Source organism: Halyomorpha halys, unplaced genomic scaffold (genome assembly GCF_000696795.3).
Source record: "Halyomorpha halys isolate HHAL.00 unplaced genomic scaffold, Hhal_1.1 Scaffold517.1, whole genome shotgun sequence".
NCBI lineage: Eukaryota > Metazoa > Arthropoda > Insecta > Hemiptera > Pentatomidae > Halyomorpha > Halyomorpha halys.
In genome coordinates this window covers 293,282-315,736 of record NW_027112024.1, presented here as the reverse complement: position 1 = coordinate 315,736, position 22,455 = coordinate 293,282, and the positions used below count along the sequence as shown (strand labels likewise).

The 22,455-nt window shown below is 30.5% G+C and overlaps 1 protein-coding gene across 5 annotated transcripts in view; it reads right to left on the bottom strand.

Moving 5' to 3' along the window:
• LOC106683780 (choline-phosphate cytidylyltransferase A) overlaps positions 1-22,455 on the bottom strand; it is a 180,694-nt gene that overhangs the window by 99,899 nt on the left and 58,340 nt on the right. For 3 of the 5 annotated variants that reach the window (XM_014425470.2, XM_067049928.1, XM_067049927.1), the window contains exon 2: positions 19,269-19,355. In XM_014425470.2, the coding sequence (XP_014280956.1) occupies positions 19,269-19,343 (75 nt within the window). In that variant the 5' untranslated portion in view covers positions 19,344-19,355. Of the gene's footprint in view, positions 1-19,268; positions 19,356-19,433; positions 19,470-20,193; positions 20,790-22,455 lie in introns of those variants that run through there. The other 2 variants (XM_014425469.3, XM_014425465.2) reach the window with 2 other exon arrangements.

Genomic DNA, 22,455 nt, shown 5'->3' with positions numbered 1-22,455 from the left:
TTTTCTCTTTTATTAAGAAGGAACTTTTTTTTCTGGTTGTTATTGTATCTTTTTATTTTTTTTAAATTATAACATTTTATATATTTAGGAGTGTATTTTGTACGAGACTATACCCCTACCACCATAATTAATTGATAAAAAAAATAAAAATAAAATGTAATGGTTATATCACCCATGAAGAGTCACCAGGCCGATCTGGTATTAACTAAATAATGTTACCAACCTCACAACCCGTAGTAGAATCATGCCAAGATAAGAGGCCATGAAGGGAAGCTACATAAGGGGTATTCATGATGTTGTGTTAAATGTTAAATGTTTTACCATGTTAAATGTTATAACTATAAGATTGTGAGCAGCCCTATTTGAAGTCATGTTAAACGTTAAATGCATAAGAGCCCCTAGCGGATTTTCTCAGCAACTTGTTGTATAAGCCTTTATGTTTATAACCTTCCTTCCAGACCCTCATGTAATTGTTTACTTCAGTTTTGATTTAAGTAATTAATTACAACATGCCTAGAGTGAGTGAAAAGTGGAATTTGTGTGAAAGTTTAGTTATAAAATGAAATGAAAAAATAACTTTATTCTGGGACATATGTCCCCTAAGAATAATTACATGGTTCATATAGTGAGATTTTTATCTGGCGAGCGTTTACAAATTTTCAGATAGTAGAATGAAATTACATTGGTTTTTTTTCTCAAATGTATCATTAAAATTATCCATTCTGGTTTAATAACAGGGATATGAATACCACAAACACACGAAAGAACTGAGCTGTCACAACAAAAATGGCGGCGATCTCAATTGGTCTATTGTGTGACGTCATTCTCCATTTAACAGACCAAGTAACAGACTCTCAGCCATGTTAAAAGAAGGCAATTTTTTTCGATTTAACATGAGTTTTTCCATTTAACACGCTTTAACATGTTAAACTACAGATCATGAATACCCCTATAAGAGAAGCCTAAATCATAAAATGCTTATACCAATATGGCACTTCATTTTGACTAAAAATAGAAATATTTGGATAGGCCAAGTGCTTCTATATAATGGAATGTCTGAAAATTTGGTTTACAAAGGCAATAACAACCATCAGAATTCCCTGAAGAGAAAACCTGTAACTAAAAAAATCCATATTGGAATTTTCCACATTTTGAAGGTTAGACAACTTTTGCTCTCATAGTTTAATATGAATTTTTTAAAGGGTTTTCCAAGAAAATCACATTCTTCTATTTAAAAAACAAACAAACATAAAAAAAGAAAATCCTTCTGTATTAACTAAAACGATGAATTATATATATAAATAGTTGACCGTATAATTTCGAATTATGGAGAAGATGGTCAGACGGTTGCGGTCGAAAGAGAAATAAAAATACTCAACAACTATTTATTTTCCGACATTTTGCCCCACTTTGTAGAATTTCATCAGAGCTGCTGTTTAAGTTAGTAGCTTTAGACACTTTTGAAAAGTCTTTAAAGTGATAATCTTGGTTAGTTATTGACTTTTTAAACCAGCCGCCATTTTTTATTCCCCTTTATATACTTGGCAGACTCATCAATAATACATAGTTTTCATTAAAGTAATAAAAAATTGGGGTGAAATAACGGCCATTTTCCTTCCCAGCCCTTGTATTCGGTTAGGTCATCCTTTTTCTGTACGAATATTTTACGTAATTTATTACTTTCAGAAACATTAATGCCCTGTTCATTCCTTAGAGTAGGAGGCAACGTTTCAGACCCATAAAGAGCAGTGGGAAGGATGATAGTGATGTTAATACTAAATTTTATGCTTTTGGATAGAAGGCGTGTACTAAGCAATTTCGAGAATGAAAAATAACAAGTATTTCCTTGAATTTCGCTTTTAATTCCTCCTTACTTATACGTGAACCTATCTACCTTATTCTTTTAACTTTTTTTATTATAACCTTTCCAATTTATAGACTTATTATAACCTTTCCAATTTATGGACTTATTATAACCTTTCCAATTTTATATATGCGGTTATGCTCCCAAATAAATGTGTGCACCTTAACATAATGGAAACTTCAAATATTCCTCGATTTATTAGGTTCCTCAATTTACCAATTTAAATGTTGGTATCGTTTTTGTATCAATAGTTGTACTAAGGTTGTACGGTAAAATCAATGAGATATATATTTAGTGATATTAACATATTTGACTATAAAAAATAATGAAAATAACAATCGTGAAAGGTTTGGTCTATTTCGTTACTCCTTATTTTATATATATTTATTTTGTTTTAGGGCTTGAAGAATGTTTAAGTTTGTCCAGTTGAATGAAGTATATTATATATTATGGTTATAAGGTATATGTAGGTATAGGTATGGTTATATATATGGTTATAAGGTAAAGGAAACTTAAGTAGAATATATTAAGAAAACATATACATATAGAACACCTAGCTGGAGCAATACAGTGTTTCCACAGCAAGAGAGAAATAGACCATTTTATTCTGGAAGATTGAATACACCCTTTGATCTAACAGCATAGCGCCTTTTATCGACATCAGGGAAAAGATTGGTTGGCTCGCTTCAATAGAAAATTTAGTCCAAATATTTTATTTAGGAACTAGCACCATTAGGAGAAAATTAGATTAAAGTTAAAAAAAAACCAAAAAAAAAAACTATTAAGAATAAAATGTAAAATGAAAAGTTTTTTTTTATTTACAGGTGTTTCGGTCGACAAGTTCATATTAGTAATCTCTAATATTTTTGGAATTTCACTATATCATAAAATGTGATTAATTATCTTCATAATTAAGTTAAATATATAACTGTCTGTATGTGAGATACAGTTTTTACCACACTGTTTACTTCCGAAATTCTGCCACAGTTTCGAAAGATCTCAACTGGAACAGCCCTCATGAAGCTCTACTACAAAGTGGGACGAAACGTCAGAAAATAAATAGTTATTGACTATTTTTCTTTATCTTTTGACCGCAGCCCTTATCTTCTCTTTAACTTAAAACGATGAATATTGGAATTTTCAAAACTGTGGGGGTTAGGCTACCTTTGCTCTCATCGGATTATATGATTTTTTAAAGGTTTTCCAGGAAAAAAAAAAGTTTTTTTTGCAGAGAGAAATGCTTTTTTATCCATGCTGCCCTTGGTGTCTACCAATACACAGCATACCAATCAATCCATGATCGGACATATATAATACATATATTTACATGATATAAAAACAATTTTTTTTTTTTTTACCTTTTCCTTTCATAATCAATAATCGTCTATACACTAAATAAAATATATTTTTACTTTTTCCCCTATTTAACAATCTTATTCCATTTGACAATTATAATTATGTTCTCCCTATTTCATTCTCTTATACCTCACCTCACCAGTGATTCGCAACCCAGGTTTGATCCGTTTAACAAATTAGAAGAATTTATCATTAGATGGGAATATAAAAATAAATCAAAGACAATAGTCACAGCAGTAGATCAGTTAAAAAAAAAAATTAATAAATTAAAAGAAATTAATTAGTAACTTAAAAAAAAAATTAATTAATAAGTTAAAAAAATTAATAAATAGATAAAAAAAATAAAAATTTAGTTAAAATAAATTAATAAATAAGCTAAAACACAAACAGATTAAAATCTAAAAACAACTTTGCATCATGTGTTTCGATGTCTTGGAGTATGTACCGCCAGAATTAATCTTTTTGGAATGCTGATTTGAGATGTGCTATATTTTGCCTTCGTGCATGTGATATATATCATTTTTTAATGCTTGAATTGGTCAAATGTCTACTGATTATTTGTTTGCAATTAGTTTAAAGATTCAAGGCATGGTCATTGGAAATTTCTAATTGTATTAGAAATATTATTTTTTCATAGTGAAAGAAGATAGTTGACCGTATGAAGTAGATCGTAGGAGGATAGTCCGGGTGGCGGTCAATAAAGCTATCATAATAGTAAAAGATAACTATTTATAGTAAACCACCGTTTCGCCCCACTTTGCAGGGCTTCGTCAGGGCTATCAGAGTGAAGTTCTGCGACCTTTCCTATTGACAGAAGATATGTAAGTCAGTTGATATGTAAGTAGATTGTAGAAAGATAGTCCGAGTGGCGGTCAATAAAGGTATTAAAATAGTAAAAAAGAACTATTTATTTTAAACCGAGGTTGGTCGCAGAACTTCATTCTGACGGCCCAGACGAAGCCCTGCAAAGTGGAGCGAAACGTTGATTTACAATAAAAAGTTCTCTTTTACTATATAGATAACTTTATTGACCGCCACCTATAAACTATCCTCCAACAACATTATTTTTAAGTTGAGTTTTCCCAATGTTTCCTCCTACTGTAAACAGGTTTCTAAACTTTGCAATAAAATGTGAGCGAGCATGGCGGACAATTGGCATTAACTATTTGCAAGCAAGGCCAGTCATAAAGAACCCAATTGCTTTGTTCTACAACAGCATTCGCGATTTTAATTACATACCTGCTAGAATAACGATTCCATTCGAAGCAACATTATTACTTTTTTCATACCAAATTTATCTTGAAACACTAAGAAGGTTTTAAAGTAATTTATAAAATAATGGCATTAAAAAAAAAAAAAAAAAGAAAAACTAACACATAGAAATAACCCAGTTAAAGTACAGGATTCCTTTATTCACACCGACTCGAACGAAACTTGTAATCTCAATAAAACGCCAACATTAAGGAAAACAAATATTTTATCTAAAAAAACAAAAAGAAAAGTTAATGAATCTCTTATCAAAAGGCAAACAGAGAAGTTCCTGTACTAGCGGTATCGTGAGAGTTACAAAAGGCTGATAGGAAACTCATATATGAGGTGACTATTTGAGTCATAACCTCTTCAAAACAATTGAGAAACACATTCTCAACATTGAGACCAAAAACCTCCGCTTAGAAAAAAAATTCGAGTACCCTCCAATTTATCACAATATATATATATATATATATATATATATATATATATATATAGTTACACAATACACAATATATATATAGTTGTGACCGCAGATTGATACGAGGAGATGGTCGGAGTGCGGTAAGCAACTGTACACAAATAAGCCAAACTTATTTTTGTTCCGACTTAACACCTGCATTTCGTCCATTCATGAGGGCTCAGATAACCTTGATTAAGATAAAAAGAAAATAGTAACAAACATACTTAGGAAGATTCATAATAATAAATTAAGCAGACATTAGTCGATACTATCTATTTATTTCAGAAAATAATAAACTTGGAAATATTCAAAACATTAAATTAAGAGCATAGTACTATTATTACTATTAGTATCAACTACTATGCACTTAATTTATTATTATGTATATATTCCAAGTTTGTTTATTATTACTTTATTTTTTCTGAATTAATGTTGTTATCTCAGCCCTGATGAAGGCATAAAATTCAGTTCGAAACGTCGGAACAAATAAATAAATTTTCCTTATATGTATATCTTTACTGACAGTAAACTATCAACACCTCTTAATTAATGAATTTGTGATCCTATTATGCCAAACAGATCAGAATTCTTCGTCAGTATACGAGGGTGGTCTGAAAAGTTTCCCACCTTACAAAAATACAAGAAATGTTTTCTGAAATATTTTTTTTATTTTTCAACATAGTCCTAGCGATGCTCCCATCTCTCTAACCCGTCCAAAAGGTACTCGGTATTTTTTTTTTTTGCAAAATAATTGTTCACGAAGGTGATTGCCTCTTCATTTGACGAAAATCTCTGTCCTCCGAGCGCAATTTTTAGATGAGGGAACAAAATGAAGTGGGGGCTAGATCTGTTGAGTAAGACGGATGGTCAACCAGTTCAAACCTTAATTCGTGGTGGATTTTCGCCATCCCAACCGCTGCGTTGTCTTGGTGAATCAGGATTTTCTTTTTCTGAAAATAAGTTCTGCCTTCAGCTTGTCAAGTAATGATGCGTAGTATGCTCCTGTGATGGTTTTTCCTTTTTTGAAGAAAGTCGATTAAAATAACTCGATGACTACCCCAAAAAACAGTCGCCATCACTTTCCCAGCCGAGAAAACAGTTTTTGCTTTTTTAGAGCCGGTTCCAAACTTGCAATCCACTGTTTGGACTGTATTTTTGTTTCGGGCGTATAATTGTGTATCCAAGTTTTAACTACAGTAATTAATCGGCGCCAAAACTCAGATTTATTGCGCCAACAGAGGATTGGGAATGTTCATTCAAACATATTTTTGGTCTAACGTAAGCAAACGCGGCACCCAACGTGCGGACAGCTTTCTCATATCTAAATGTTGATTTAATATGTAACAAACACGTTATTTTGACATGTTCATAACCTGCTATCTCTCTCACTTTAATTCGGCGGTCGTATAGCACATAGGTGAACTTTGGCGATGTTTTCATCGTTAGTTGCACGTCCCAAACGTTTGGACGTTCCAAACGTTCATCGTCTCCCAAGTTTTTAAGGCCACGTTTAAATTCAGCTGTACAAAATTTCACTGTGGTAAATGATGGTGCAGAGTCCCCATACACAGAATCCAACTCATATTTGATTTGCGTAGGCGAATTGCCTTTAATGACAGCTCGATAATCGATTTTATACATTTTCACAAAAACACTCACATCAACTCACTCAAACGACTGTTACATAAACACACCCAACCAAATGGCTGAAACTTTGGTGGGTAACTGTAAACAGATGATTTTTTTTTCCCTATCTCTTATTTATTTAAAACAATTACAATTATATACATTTTGCTTAATCTAAGAAAATTATATATGAACAAATTTACAATTCATCTTGTTTTGCCTTTTGGCAATATAAGATGCGGAGAAACATTGTCCGCTGAAGGCAGTTTAAAAATTTAATGGCTTGGTAGCAAGGGGGCTAACAAAGAATGGGGAGGGACCATTTCGGCTGGTGGTGTTGAGGTGTGGATGACTTCAGGCTGCAGAGCCAGAAGTCCTTCCCTCGGCGAGGACGTCGACCAAGGGGACCGTGCTTTGCCACCTCCCGGGTCTCGGTGGAGGGGCGCTCTCACGGAATAGGGGATTGGCACAGGCTTTCAGCCCATCAAAGAGTTTGATGTGCCTACGGCCTATGAATTCCGGCACAGAAGAGAGTTGGAGCCATCTTCAGGTTGCGCTCGGAAACTTATCAGACCACACTCGTACTTCACTCAGCTCTCTTGTCCTCAGACTTATTCAACTCGACCTGTTACTTCTCATCAAACTCAGACTTCTTCTTTTATCAATGATTCTCCTGCCCAGACTTCATCTTTCATTTTATCACCCTGATGAAAACCAGAAATTCAGGTCGAAACGTCGGCACATATACATAATTTTTTTTTGTGTACTAAAATTTATAATTTGCTAGAGGATTTTTTTTCTATAACCTTTTTTGTTGGTTAATTTATTTATTTTCTGTATTTGATATGTTTCTAATTTTCGTTTAAATTTGTAAACATGTATATTAACAACAATTGTACCTTTTAGTTTATTATTTTTAGTTTACTTGTATTTGATTCTTTTTTAATTTTTTTTTTTTATTAGAAGTAAGTCACCTTATGATTTATGATATGATATATGGTTTGATTTTATTTTATATATTCTGTTAATGTTTATTTTACATCTTTTCAAATACATCATTTTAATTATGTTTTGTAATGGTTTATAATTTCATTTTTATTTTGAAAAGTTCGTATTTCACTCTAAGGCTATAATCTTAATACAAAAGCCTGATTTTGATGCCTGTAATATTATTCTAAAGGGATCAATCCCAGAATAAATAAAGAATATTATTACTATTAATTAAATATCGCCAGAACAGAAGAGATACCCCTTCGCGAATTCATCTTACAAAAGGGAAAGGAATTATGAGATCTGACGGTGATAGACTAGCTGATCTTTTAAAATATGAGATTATAATTGGAATAAAGCGATGAAACATTCAACGTAATGAATAATTCAACGGAATGAAAAATAAGTTGAAATTTCACTCTCTCTCTGTCACGCCACCATTGCCTACGTCAACAGAACTACGTCAATAGAGCCCCTCCATCATCTACCAACGGAGCAATCAATTTGTCTTTGAATTATCTTTTTAATCCAAGGCATATTGTGATATGAGATTCCAGTCTCTATGAAGAGTTCCCACTAAAAGTATACTAACTAACGATTCTTCAAACTTTTTAGGGATAAGAAAAAAAATTATTTATTAATTTATTTTTATTTTGAATTAAAATCCCACCAAATCACATTTACCCTTCGTCTTGCCCCACAGTATCTTTTAATAATACCCCACTCATTCCTGTTGAACAGATCCGTTACTTAAAACTAAATTTGGACAAACGACTGACACAGATCTCATACAAGACTGAAAAGACAGGAAACTGCTCGTCGATTCCGACTATTACAACATTTACTAGACAAACGGTCTAAACTTCCAATCCATTACAAAAGAATGATCTACATGACTATTATAAGGCCTATCTGGACATACGGAATTGAGCTATGGGGCTCCACTAAACCCTATTCCTCTCGAATCCAATCCTTAAAGTCCAAAATCCTTCGTAAAATCCTTAATGCTCCTTACTTTGTCACAAACCAAATCACCCATCAGGACCTCAATGTCCCCTATGTTGCCGATTTGACCAGAACTAGATACCAATCCTTCCATAATAAACTTCCCAACCACCCAAACCAACTCGTTTCTAACCTCGCTTCTCCTTCACTACCTAATAATCCTCCTAGGCGTCTGAAAAGAAGATGGCCTCGAGATCTTCTCCTTTAGAAATGCTTTTGGAGTTCTATCAATGGGTAGATTCTCCACATGTTTGTATCATGTCATAATATAACTTACAGGAAATTTACTTGATCTGTATATATGTATACAGTTGTAAATAACAATAAATAAATTATTAAAAAAAAAAAGTTTTTATTAATTTAGAAAATTATATCAAATACGGTACGAACAGATGACAACATCTATCGGGCAGTGCCGAAATAACACATAAAAATGATGGGCATAAGTGAAATGTAAATATTACAGTTTAGACTATTAGGGTGTTGTGGAGGCTACTACAATTTATAAGCTAGATCAGTACAATATCAATTGACCTCTGGTGATAAAACTAATAATTTAATTGACAAATACTAAAATGATAATTATTAAAATAAATAAATAAATAATAGTAATAAAAATAACTGAAAGGACTTTGAAGTGAATAATAAAGCTGCAAAATTACAATTAGTGAATTGATATCATAGCAAGAATAAAAAAAAAATGATACAAGAATACGATAAAAATAAGTATCTAGTAATACCTAAATAAATAATATCTATAACTAAGCACACACACATATATATTAATTATAATAATAATATAATGAATAATTATGTTAGTTAAGAAAAAATTCAGAGAGATATGGTCATTTGGTGAATCAAAATCAGTTAATGGAAATCATAGAAGTAAGTAAGTACCCAGTCAAATAATTCTTTTTTAGTTTTCTTCGGGTAAGCGATTGAACAGATATAGTACCTGTATAGTTTGTAGTACGTTTACCAAATATATTGTTATAGGGAGGTACGTGAAATTTAATTTTTTTCTAACACTCATTAGACTTATTGTTTCTTTTCTAAATAAATTACTATTCATAAATTTTAAGATAATTCGGTAAAAATAAAATAGTTTAGGTGGTAAAGTACCAACGATTTTAAGATTTTCTGTTTCCTTACTGCGGTGCGTAGATTGGCAAGTTTTGATAAATGAATAACAGCACTGGGGCCATAACATTCGATCCAATATCTTAATATCGATTCCAATAGTGCTTCTCTGTTAGGTACAAATTGGAAGTAATAAATTTTATATAAGCATACTCTTAATCTCTTTAAAATATTTACTAGGTATGGTTCCCAAGAAAAAGCATTATCTACAGTAACACCTAGATATTAATATTTTTGAAAAATATTTAATGTTTTTTAGCTTAAGACTTTCTTTTACCAAATTAACAAATTTTAATTTTGGTGTATAAAAATCTTCATAAAGGATTAAGAACTGATTATTGAAATTATTATTATTATTATTTTTTTTTGGCAATTTTTATTTCTAAATATTTAATAGCTCTTAACCATTAGCCCAGTTTTGATAAATACGATTTTTTGTTTTTTAATATATCGGAAAGGAATTTCATAACATAATAATCTCGAAAAAAAAATCTATAAACAAATTATGCATGTATCAAACAAAATCGATATTAAGTTATATCTAGATATTGTAGATATTAAACAAAAAATCAACATAAAAAATTGATTGATTAGGAAAAATTATTGTTTAAAAAAAATTGAATATATTAGCGTTTACAAAAATTTAAAAAAAGACAAGATTGGAAAAATGATTTATTTTTAATGTGCTTAAATAAAACAAACATACAAACATGATTTTTAGAACATATAGTTTGGATTTCACTCTCCTTTGTACTATCTAATAATTTTATTTTTAATTTCTTTTTCTTTATCATTAGTCCAAAAGGTGATAACGAAAAACTATTAATTTTCTGAAATGATTCCTCCTGGGTTTTCTTAAGGTGAAAGTATAAGTTAGTGTTCTTTCGAAATTTCTATATTAACTTGAGGGGAATTTTAACTGAACAAGGACATCTGGTTTGTATCGGATCAGTTTATATTGAGGGTTTAATTTAGATTTTTTAATAGAAATGATTTTTTTTTCTTCATTGCTGCCACCAGTCAGATGAGGTCAGAAAGAAGCTTTTTGCAATGAATAATCATTTCATATCAATATAAAATTTCGTAGTTATTTATTTATTTATGTGTCAGATTTTTTTTTATTGTAATGTATATAATAAATGATAAATAAAATAATAATTAAATTCATCTAGGGAGTACGTGTATCAATTATACGGACTCGAGGCGAGCAGCACTACCCCACCCCTTTCTCATATTTTAGGGTGTATAAAATATACAAGACTGTATGTAAATATTATCGTATGTAAAATATACAAGACTCTGGTATATTCTCTCGTATGTAAAATATACAAGACTCAAACCCACTAATGGTAAAAGCCAACTTATTTAGGGCTATGAGAGAGAAAATGGTCTATTTCCTGTGGCGTAGGAAAAAGAAGTTTATTATAATTCAAAATTGGGCTTTGTTGGTTAATCCAAAAAAAAAAAAGAGAAAAGCTTTTCTTTTCCCTGTCTTTTTTTTTTTTTTTTTTTAAATTACAATATCTTAGAGCCATAGATAATCCCTAATATCCATTAGCAAATGGATATAACCGCAAATTTTGATTTATCTTTAGTAATATATTTATCCTTTATATTTTCTCACGCTCAGCAAAGAAGAGGGTGAGTTAAAATAAAAGAGATAATCAAAAAAGGGGGGAAAAAAAAAAGAATAAATCGCTCCTTAGGCGCCACTTTATTTTTTCCCTTGGAAATAACGAAAACCTCAAAACGATGACTCCAATATAACTACTATATACCTCTTTATAAACAATTATCGAACTATGACCACTGGCGAATACCTTTACATGTAGACAAACAGCAAACATAGGAATGATAATATAAAAAAATATCTTATCAAAAAAAAAAATTTTAAATTATAGATTGACTTTACCCTAACTTAACCTAAATAAATTTACACCACTATACAAAAGAAGAATATAAAATAAAAAAAGGTTTAGTTCAAACCCCGCGTAGTCCTTGGGTGTACTCCTGCCAGAACACAGTGTTATCAGTTATCTCCTTTTCGGTCACCGTCTCACCTTCCTATCAAGTATGAAGACGACCCATCCCAACTCTTGGTATCCAGGACGTGCTGAAGAGTTCCCATTTCCCAGTTCCCACGCACTGCACTATATTCCCACTTCTAGTACTGATGACCGCCCATTGAAGGAGAACATCACAATTTGGAAAAACAAAACATTTCTTGTGTGGTGGTGTTTCAATAAAAACAATAAAGACACATGGCCTGATAAATTATAACCACTTCATATTGAACAATCGTAAAGGTGGATCCACATGTTGGCCGCTCGCCACTGATCGGAGGCTCGTACAAATGCTCGGCAAGCAAAGAGCAGGCCATCCACATGTCAGTGTTATTCAGAGAGGCAAGCATGGCGGACGTACTAGTGGTTTCAGCCATTGCACTCGGATTGTATTATTTTTATTACAAAAAAAGAAAATGAAAGGAAATTAAATATAAATAAATAAGATTAAATATAAAACTTATTATAAAAAGTACCAACAAACACCTTTAACCTCCTAACAGCTCTCAGTTACAACTAGACAAAGAACAATGGTGGAGATGCTACACGAGCGCTCTCACGAACCCCTTTGATCTGTGCCCAAAAAACCGACTCTCGACAGATCGGCAACGAGCCTATTCCAACCAAGCTAAGCCACCCATCCACATGCTCGTGTATGTCTGAGTTCGCCATGGCTTGGCCAACATGTAGAGCCCCCTTAACGTGTTCAAAAACCAAACCGTAACCTTATCAAAACAATCTCCCCTAATCTAAGCAGATATCGCCAGTGTTTTATTTAACCATGACAATCGTAACAGCATTTCGGCAAAATCAAGAAGTGAATATAATTAACAATTATTAGTAATTTAAAACCAAAAGAGAAAAAAATAACACGCCTTATTAGCAGAAATAACTACATCAAAACTTAATTACTTTAGAAAAGTAAAGTGTCGCTCAAGTAAGCTCTTACAAGAAAATATAATCCTCAAGGCTTTTTGTTACGCGTGGGATTTCTTTTTTTAAATAAAAAATAATAAACCTATATCACTGAAACCCAAGACGTGGTTTACAAAGGAATTGAAACAACTGAGAAGTAAAAATAGACAACTTGAGAAGTTGGAAAACCTTCTCTTGACGGTATAACTATTCTGACAAACAAAGAGAAACCATACCACAGACAAAACAATACTTTCACAACTGTAAAAACACAAAATTCGAATCGGATCAAACCAAACCAAATATTGCTGTCCCATCTGAATATTGTAAGGAACTTTCTAAGAATAAAGAGGCATAAATTATGTTTAATTATATACACCAGGCTTTATTAACACAATTTGTTCTTCAAATCAACGTTAAAAATCCCACTTCATTAAATCGATTTTTAGCATTTTTTTCGATTTTCTGGAAAACGGCTCTTGAGTGAACGCAAAACGGTTTTGATTAAACTTAGAGTCAATGTAGAATTAAATGCGAGCCAGGTTTTATTCTCATGGAAAAGCTCATGTTAAATGAAGAAATATTTCCTTGTTTTACCATGTTAAAACGATATAACATGTAACATGGCTGAGAGTCTGATACTAGGTCTGTTAAATGGAGAATGACGTCACGCAACAGACCGGCTGAGCACGTCACCGTTTTGTTGGTTATTGTGTTAGGTTACTTGCTCGTTGTATGTTATGATTGTATTAGTATTGTTTTGGATGTTTTAACTAATACAGCAATCAATGACAATAATAATATTAATAATGCAATGATAGTAGCCAATTAGAAATTATTCACACAAATTCCACTTTCCTCCCAGTTTAGGCATGTTGTAATACATTACTTTAATCTAAACTTAGAATTACACAATAACATGAAGTTTTGGAAGGAAAGGTTATAAAACAAGTTGCTCAGAAAATCCCCTAGGAGCTCTTATGCATTTAATATGACTATTGGCTGCTCACTATCCTATAGTTATAAGATTTAACATGGTAAAACATTTTACATTTAATACATCATGGATACCCCTAATAAAGTACAAATATCGGGAGGAAATAATAAAAATAAAATGGTTCAACATAATCCTATTGATAAATAGGAAAACATCCTCTTTCTCCATTGAATGCACAACTTGAGATATAATTACAACATAAAGTTTGATTTATAGGAACATACGATCCTGTATCGATAATTATAACGGAATGTTTAAAAGTTGTATTGCCTGACTCTGTTGCAATTGATTCTCATTCAAAATAAAATTTATAAATATATCCTTTCTGTATAATGAGATAAAATGAACTCAGAAATATTTCAATTTGAATCCCTCACATTGATTTCAATAACATAATATTTATTGTTAAAAAAAACTGCATCTTGTATCAATATATAAATTAATTTCAATAATATTATTAATGATTACAGTAAGTAAACTAAATAATTTCTATCTTCTAGATGTATGTCACATATTACAGTTATTTAAATTAAAATTTGTGTTATGTATATATCTATTGATGAATACCATCTATTTATCCTCACCCCCTCCTCAAACTCATGCTAAAGAAAATTACCAATATACACCAAATGTATCAATGTACATAGATATATACCATTATTCAATATGATAGTTTGAGAGAAATATTAACTACCACCAATTCAAACTTTACCACTGAATTCATACGTATTTATTAATATAGGTAAAAATTTTAACAAATTAGTCTTATCATTAAAATATTTAATTATAACTATGTTATCCATATGAAATGGCATTATTGAATAAATTTTGGTTTTTAAATAATACAAAAAAATTGAATTTTTTATCTCAAATTTATCTCTTTCTTTCAGACCAGCTTAATTAGAATAAATCTGTTAACGGTTTCAATAACTTTTCAAGTGACTGTTCCAATAAACAATAAATTTAATAATGCCCCAAATTCATTTATAAAAATAAATATAAAAAGATCATATCACTTTTTTTTTTTTTTAAGACCAATAAAAACAGTATTAAAACATAAGAATAATAATTGTTTTCTTTTTTAATCATATAATAGACTTAGCTTAGGCAATAAAATAATATTTTTTTAAACAAAAGCAGATGAACAGAAAATAATGTGATTTCTGGCAGAATAAATAAATCGGTCCACTAACGTTTATGAAGAATATTTTGGGCAAGTACTGCCCGGTTCTTGAATTATAATCTTAATAAATTTCCTTTAGTATTACTAATTTAGTATTACTTCACTAATAAACTTCAGTTATTTAGATTAATATTTTGTTGAGTAGTTTCTGTTGAAAGGCTTGAAGCCGGAAGCATGCAGGCTAGGTTTAAAAATAAATGGAGATAATGCAAAACTCTTGATACTGAGAAGAGGAAAACAAGTCAACCAACAGCAGATCTACTTTATAGGAGCAACAAAAGAAATCGGAAGGAGATTTTTGATTAGAAATCACATCTACTTCTCCATTGCCCGATTGCAGAAAAACAAAATTGATAACCATATAACAAAAATTTACCTATAAAAAAAAATACTGTTCAGCCTACAGTGACGTACGTCGTGAGGCTTAGATCATAAAAAAAGATCAATTCACAATTTGAAAGGCGCATCCTCAGATGCATCATAGAACCAGTCCAGAAAAACGATATATAGTAAAAAAGAAAAAAATTATATGAACTCTATGGTGACATGAGCATATCCTATTAAGTCAGGACTGGTTGAAGTAGCTGGGTTATTTGCACAGAATAGCAAGAAAAATATACTTAAACTGTCTTAATGGAGTAGGGTCTAGAGGAAGGCCAAAGAGTAGGTGGAGAGATAACATCTTGGGAGATCTCAGAAAACTGAGAATAAGTGTGGCACATGCACAGGATCGAAACAGATGGAACTGGAAAATTGATGAGGTCAAGGATGGTTTACACATCTGTTGTAGCAATAGAACTTTCTGGGGGAAATGATGACTGACTTGTAAGATTTTCCAAGTTTACATTTGGTCATTTTGTCAGGACTAAAAGGATTTCTACTAACCATTCAGAATTATAATTGTTAAGTTACATAATTAGGACCAGTGATAGATTAACTTTTTAAAAAAAAAAATTTATTATACCAAAGTCCATTATGAACCAATTCAAATTTGAAGCATACAAATCTATCTATCCATTTTTAGAAATTTAAATGTTTTTATATTATGTTGTCTGTTAAAGATTAAACTTTTACATCCAACTACTAACAATATTTTCAGAAAATCCTGTGTCTATTGCATTTTTATATTATTTAGTATATAATTTATTTTGTTTATATTACTATTGTATTCTCAAATAGATTAGTATGCTATGTGTTGTACCATAAAACCATTGTATTTGGGCAGCATTGCTTCCTGTCAATATTTCTCTTTCATAACCACGTGTATGTGTATATATATATATATATATATATATATATCCACCATCCTTGTTTCTAAAAACCTTTAGTTCATTTATTGATATCCATTTTCCTTAATTTAGAATTTGGCCATTGACTGTTGTAGCTCCAAACCATAGCCATATTACAGAGAAAAACATTTCAATAATTACTACCGGCAAACTTCAAGGTATAAGTGGCTTATAAAAATAAACAAGATGTTGATATGTAAGTAAAAATCAACAAATTAAGTAAAACATTGAATTAAATAACCATTATTTGCAAAGAACATACTATTTATATATATAAATGGCTCAATAATATTTTAATAAAACAAGTTGATTCGATTTGTCGATCCAAAATTATGAGCAATGTTGAACAATCAATAAAATTGTACAACAGTGAATTAAAAAAAAAATGTCTAAATATAATATTTTTTCATGCTTGGAACTAATTACAGTCAAAACTCATTAAGTGAAAGTTTAAAGGAGGTCGATTTTACTTCAAGTTATTGGGATTTTGAGACATCAAATTTTTGAGTTATTGAGTATATTGATAGTTCATTTTGATTTTATTATGCGCTTGGTATAAGGATTTAAAATTACAAATAGATTGGCTTATAAAATTTATAATTTTGAAGTAGACAATGGTAAAATAGAGCCTCTTGTTGACTTTTTCGGGGAATATGATAGGATAAATTATCTTTCCATTATTCGCATAGTTTGCCACTGATTTCTTTGCTCTCAAGGCATAGAGATAGAATTTCATGTCGTTTTTGAAAATTTAAAAGAAAATCACTAACTCATAAAATGAAAAATGACAGAACAATTATGTATTGTTGAGAGAAGGGATACGTGCTGTAACCTGCCTATATAAATAAATGTAAGTGCAATTAGTTTACGGGTTCGCCAATCATAATTTTCAATTCAAGTTATGGAGTCTTGTATTGTGTTTTATGTATGGAAACATCAGGAAATGAAGATGACTTTGAATATTGAATTTTTCAACTCATCTGAGTTTTATCAGTATTTAATTTTTGCCGTATCGCACCAAACAGTAGATAAATTTGTTTTGGTTCATTTTAACTATATCACAATAATGATCAATGTCATACATTGATTCAATAAGGCTTGATTACATTAAGCAAGTTTACTATTCTCTTGCAACCAGCAACTCATCCAGTGTAACCATGATCGTTAGCTAACTAGCAAATTGTAGACTAAGGCTGGGATACTTTACTAGCTCCTCGCTAACATATGGGGTAGATAGCGACTAAACTAGCTGTGTGGCATTAGAGTTGTCAGTGAACTAGTGGGAAGTATTTTAGTGTCAACAAAAAGTGACTTTTGTACTGGCTGATTTGCCGACTTCTAAACTGAACAGCTAGTGCTTATAAGCTCACCGGATGTATATAAGTAAATTTTTTCAAGAATGGTTATGAATGTTACATCAATCATATTTCTACAAGGAGAGGTTACCATACAGGTTACCCAACTATTTCAGTCAGATTAGGAAGGAAAGATTTTATTGTCATAGTATAAATAATTCAAAAAAATTGAAATTTATATAATAATGAGTGAATTAATTGTTGACTGCGGATATATACATACAAGTGAGAAGATGGTTGGGGGTATGGTCAGTGAAGAACATAAATAAATAATAACTTATTTATTAGTACCAATGCCAGAATTTCAAGTTTTCATCAGGACTAAGAACATAAAACAAGATAAAGCCATAATAATAAAAGGAATTAAGGATATATTATAAATTAAGGAAATAACTAATGTTAATTATTTTCTTAATTTCTGTGATTCATTATTCATTATGGTTGTTATCATGTTTTTTGTTCTTAGCCCTGATGAAAACTTGAAATTCTGGCCGAAACGTTGGCCCTGATAAATAAGTTTTTACTAATTTATGTTCTTTGTTGACCACACCTCTAACTATCTTCTCTTTATTTTATATAATAAAATAATTCCCAATGTACTTTCAAGTAACATTTTATTACTTTATATAAGAAGTAATGTGCAATAATGTTTTTGTGGTTCTAAAGAAAAAAAAAATCATAATGTTAAATATAACAGTAGTTATCATATTGTTACATTTCTCAGTGTAAATAACTTTTAAAACAGAAAACTATTAAGTATCACAGTACATCCAAAAAGGGAAAAGAATTTAAAAAAATTATAATTTAATCAGAGCCTTGAATTTTTTTTTTTATATCAAGTCATTCTCAACCCATAAGTCGTTGCGAAGAATTTTCTTTACTCAAGTAATTTCCTCTAACCTTGGAAGAACATTAAAGACAATCATACTTATTTGTGTTGCCAAGGACCTAAGCAAAAGTTATAGAGTTAAAGATTAACCACAAATTTGAATTGTTTGGTCCTAAATATTGTTTAAAAAGTAAATAAAAAAATTGAACCTTCAAACAATGACCAACAAGATGGTGAATATCAGGTTATAAAACTTAGGATGCCAATTTCTTACTGGTGCTAAATAAAGTTGACTACTAAAGTAATAAAAAAAATTAAATAAAGCATCAAATAAAGTATATGTTAAATCGGTGATTAATAAGCATTTAATAGTGTAAATAAAGTAACAATAAAAAAAAATGTACCAATATGTGCTGTAATACTTATTAAAAACTAAAAACCTTTGTAATAATGAATCAAGAATTACAAAAAAGTAAAAAACAATAGTAAAATAAAACTTATTTAATTTAGAAACTTTAAATCTATAAGAACGCTGAAATAGCATAGTGGAATTTATAATGAAAACCACAAACAAAACGTGAATTGAAAACACTGCCTTCCTTTTTTAAAAATAAAAAATACTAATGGACTGTATTTGAGAGCCAATTTTTGAGTCTAGACTAATGTTTTCTTCCGTTATCAGTACTGATGATTTAAAAAATATAAAAATTTATGGATTATATGAAAAACTTTTCAATTCACACAATTTACTGTTAGTGAGAGAATGGAACTAACAGTTTTATGATAGATATCACAAAATTGAGTCAGTAGTAAATTTATTTAAAACTCATGGTCATACAGTAAGGTCAGACATAAGAAACTGCCAAATATATATGACTGTGACACTCATGTAACCTAGTAATATTAAATTTCTAATAAATAAAATATGAAACTAAAACTAACCTGAGGTAGAGCCATCAGATCTAATGTATTCTTATTTTCGACCACAGTTTCTTCTCTACACCGTTTGCGGGACATTTCTATATCATGCTGTAAACATAAAATAAAACCAATTTATCAATTATGAACAATACGTATGATGTATCATAATATGAAATAAGTTACTACTTTTCTTTGATAGTGCTGCATCTGACAAAAAACTTTTTTATTTCTTGTTTGTTGTATTCCATGGTATCGTAACCTGGGGTTACTTAGGAAAACTACTTGCTTTGGGACAGTATAACGGGGGACTCCGATAAAGAAAATAAACCCAATTTATATTACTTTATTCGGAATATGTCCAATTCAAAGAAAATAAAATCATTTTTTTTTGTTGGTTAGATGCAGCACTATTAAAATAAAGCAGTTATAAACTGTTTTGATTATGAATGTTGAAAAATAAGAATCTTAACTGCCAATAAATATCATACATATTATGAAAATACACTATAATTATACTTCATTAACAATTATTTTTATAACATATGAAAGTAAATACTGCGACAACATAACCCTACAATTATAAAAGGGCAATTTTCAATGCAACTTTGATTAATAAGCTAAAAGAAACTCCTTTAACTTTATAATTTAAAATTGGCAGAATATATACTGTTATGATAATAAGTTATGCTGTATATGACCCTGTTGGTGGAGAGAAATCTGTTTTATTAGTCAATTTAAAAAGTGTAATTAATACTGAAATTCTATTGAAGCAATTTAATAATAAAGTTTATGCAGGTAATTTGGTTTAAATAAAGGATACTTGCATATAGGGAAGAAAATGTAATCTTATGCAACATTCAGAAAGAGACATTTAAATTGTGATTGGCAATGCGTCAGTATTTGAGAAAGCCGGTAAAGAGAAAACAATTTGAAACTATTCACTTACCTAAATTCCTTGAAGATTGCACAAATATATTAAACAAACGAATTAACTGTAAGCATTCAGAAATATGCCGGAACCGTTAGTGGAATGATCAATATTTAAAAGTATTCTATTTAATGAGGATTAAGTAAAGAGCGAAACTATTCTTGGTGTCTTTTTGATGACACTTTGGTTATCTGTATTACTACTAAGCGATCATGTGAGTTTTTGACAATAATCATTTCGAACTTGGTAGTAAAACGTAAGTGGGTTGAAGACTGACACGGTCAGCTGATGCGTGGAGGCCTTTTCAAACCGGCTAGGAACGGGAGCTCTATGACGTGTATTTAACTTTCCAACAGATTCGGGAATTTAAAAATATATATATTACATAGAAATTTGGACTTTTTTTTCTTCAAACAAATTTCCAATCAGTTATTCCCTCCTTTACTAAAGACTGTTTTCAAATATTAACCATTTCCCACGTGACCGACCATGAGCTAATAAAATTGATTTCGTTTTATCACTTAAAATGAGATAAAATTTGATAGCATTTATACATATATTTTTTTTTTATCTAAAAAAATATACTAAAAATGGATCCATTCAACAATTAAAAAACACAGATAATAGGAACAAAATCCGCTTGTCGAAGTTTGTGGACAATTTAAAGGTCCCTCTACACGTTTGCCAAACAAAGCTTGTATGAATTAGTCATCGTTCAGTGTCGGTTTTTAGGCCCAAGTCAAAGGGAACTGCGTTCATACGTTTGTGATTATTCATTATTACAGATTAAAAACTGGCAGCAGATAGGCATTTGTTATCTCCCTTTTGAAATAATTTTCCCAACTCCAGCTACAAAATTCAATAAATTCTTCAAAATATTTCAATTAACTTTTTCGTTATTTTTTTTATTTAATGCAGCACATACATTATACAACTAGGCAATTAAATTAAGAAGAGTTTGATAAAAATACAAGAACCAAAATTATTTTTAATGTTATCTTATTTTATGTTATATTTAAGGTTATCTCTATTTTAGGTTGTATGGTTATCTATCTATTTTTATCTTTTATGACACGCCATAGATATTTATATTTCCTTTCAATTTGTCTCTTTTCAGTTTTTCCTTTTTAAGAAGTAGAAATCATTTTTAAAACGAAGGTTAAGAACGATTCAAGTTAATCGGCCATGCCTGCTTATCTGAAATATCCAAGCATGTAAATATCAAATGTACCTCTACACATTTGCAAAACAATGACAAATGCTGGTACTCGCAAGCATGTAGATGGTATATTTGGATCGGCTGGTAAAAGTTGGCCTGAATTTGTGCCCGACCCGTTGAGTGTCGGTTTTTGGGCACAATTCGAAGGGAGCTTGTACTGCAGCCACACCTTTGTGTCCCAACAGATGAATATTTGTGCCCTCCGTGTTTTAATTAATTAAAGAATTTCTCCACCCTTTGGAGATAATAATTAAGTCTTGTTTATCGTTGTATATTTTTAAATTGTATTGATTTGATGTAAAGACACTGTTTTAAACTTTATATATAAACTTTAGCAGCTTATTTTTGACTTAACATATCACAAATATATTTTTATAAAAACAGTATATGTCTAGGTAATTAAATTAACAAGTTTCTAACAATTTTAGGAGGAAGGGTGAATTTCAAGGTTATGTAGTACTATTTATAGAAATTTTGATTATCGACAATCTACAACCATTTGTCGCTTCCCTTGTTTACCAACCATTTGAACAAGTCTAGTATTTGTGGCAAGTGGCAAACGTGTAGACGATCCTTTGAAAACAAAGTGGGCAACACATGTCGGTATTCACAAGCTTGTTTTTATTTTGAATTTTTTTGGCTATAACATTCGATTTAATCTACTTTTACTACAAAAAGGAGCAAAATAAAAAAAAAATATATATCCAATACTACTGCTGTAATCTGTGTATTTACATACAATTACATTTTATATCAATTCAAATTCAGTTTCATACGCTCATTGCGTGTTTTAATATTTAGAATGAATCGTTTATCACGTACTTATTTTCAATTGTAGATTGCAAAACATTAACTAACCTTTACTTTCAATGACCTCATTCGTTATAACTCGTGAATCGTACTCGCTAGCAAGCGTCTGTTTTCCTTATCCCTTAATTAAAAAGTCTGTTTGTGAAGTATATATTATTGTATATGTATCATTAGAAATGGGTTAAAATGAATTGAAGGGAGTAGAGGGAAAATAAGGGGGAAGAGGAGAACTGGTGTGTGAGAGGGGGAGG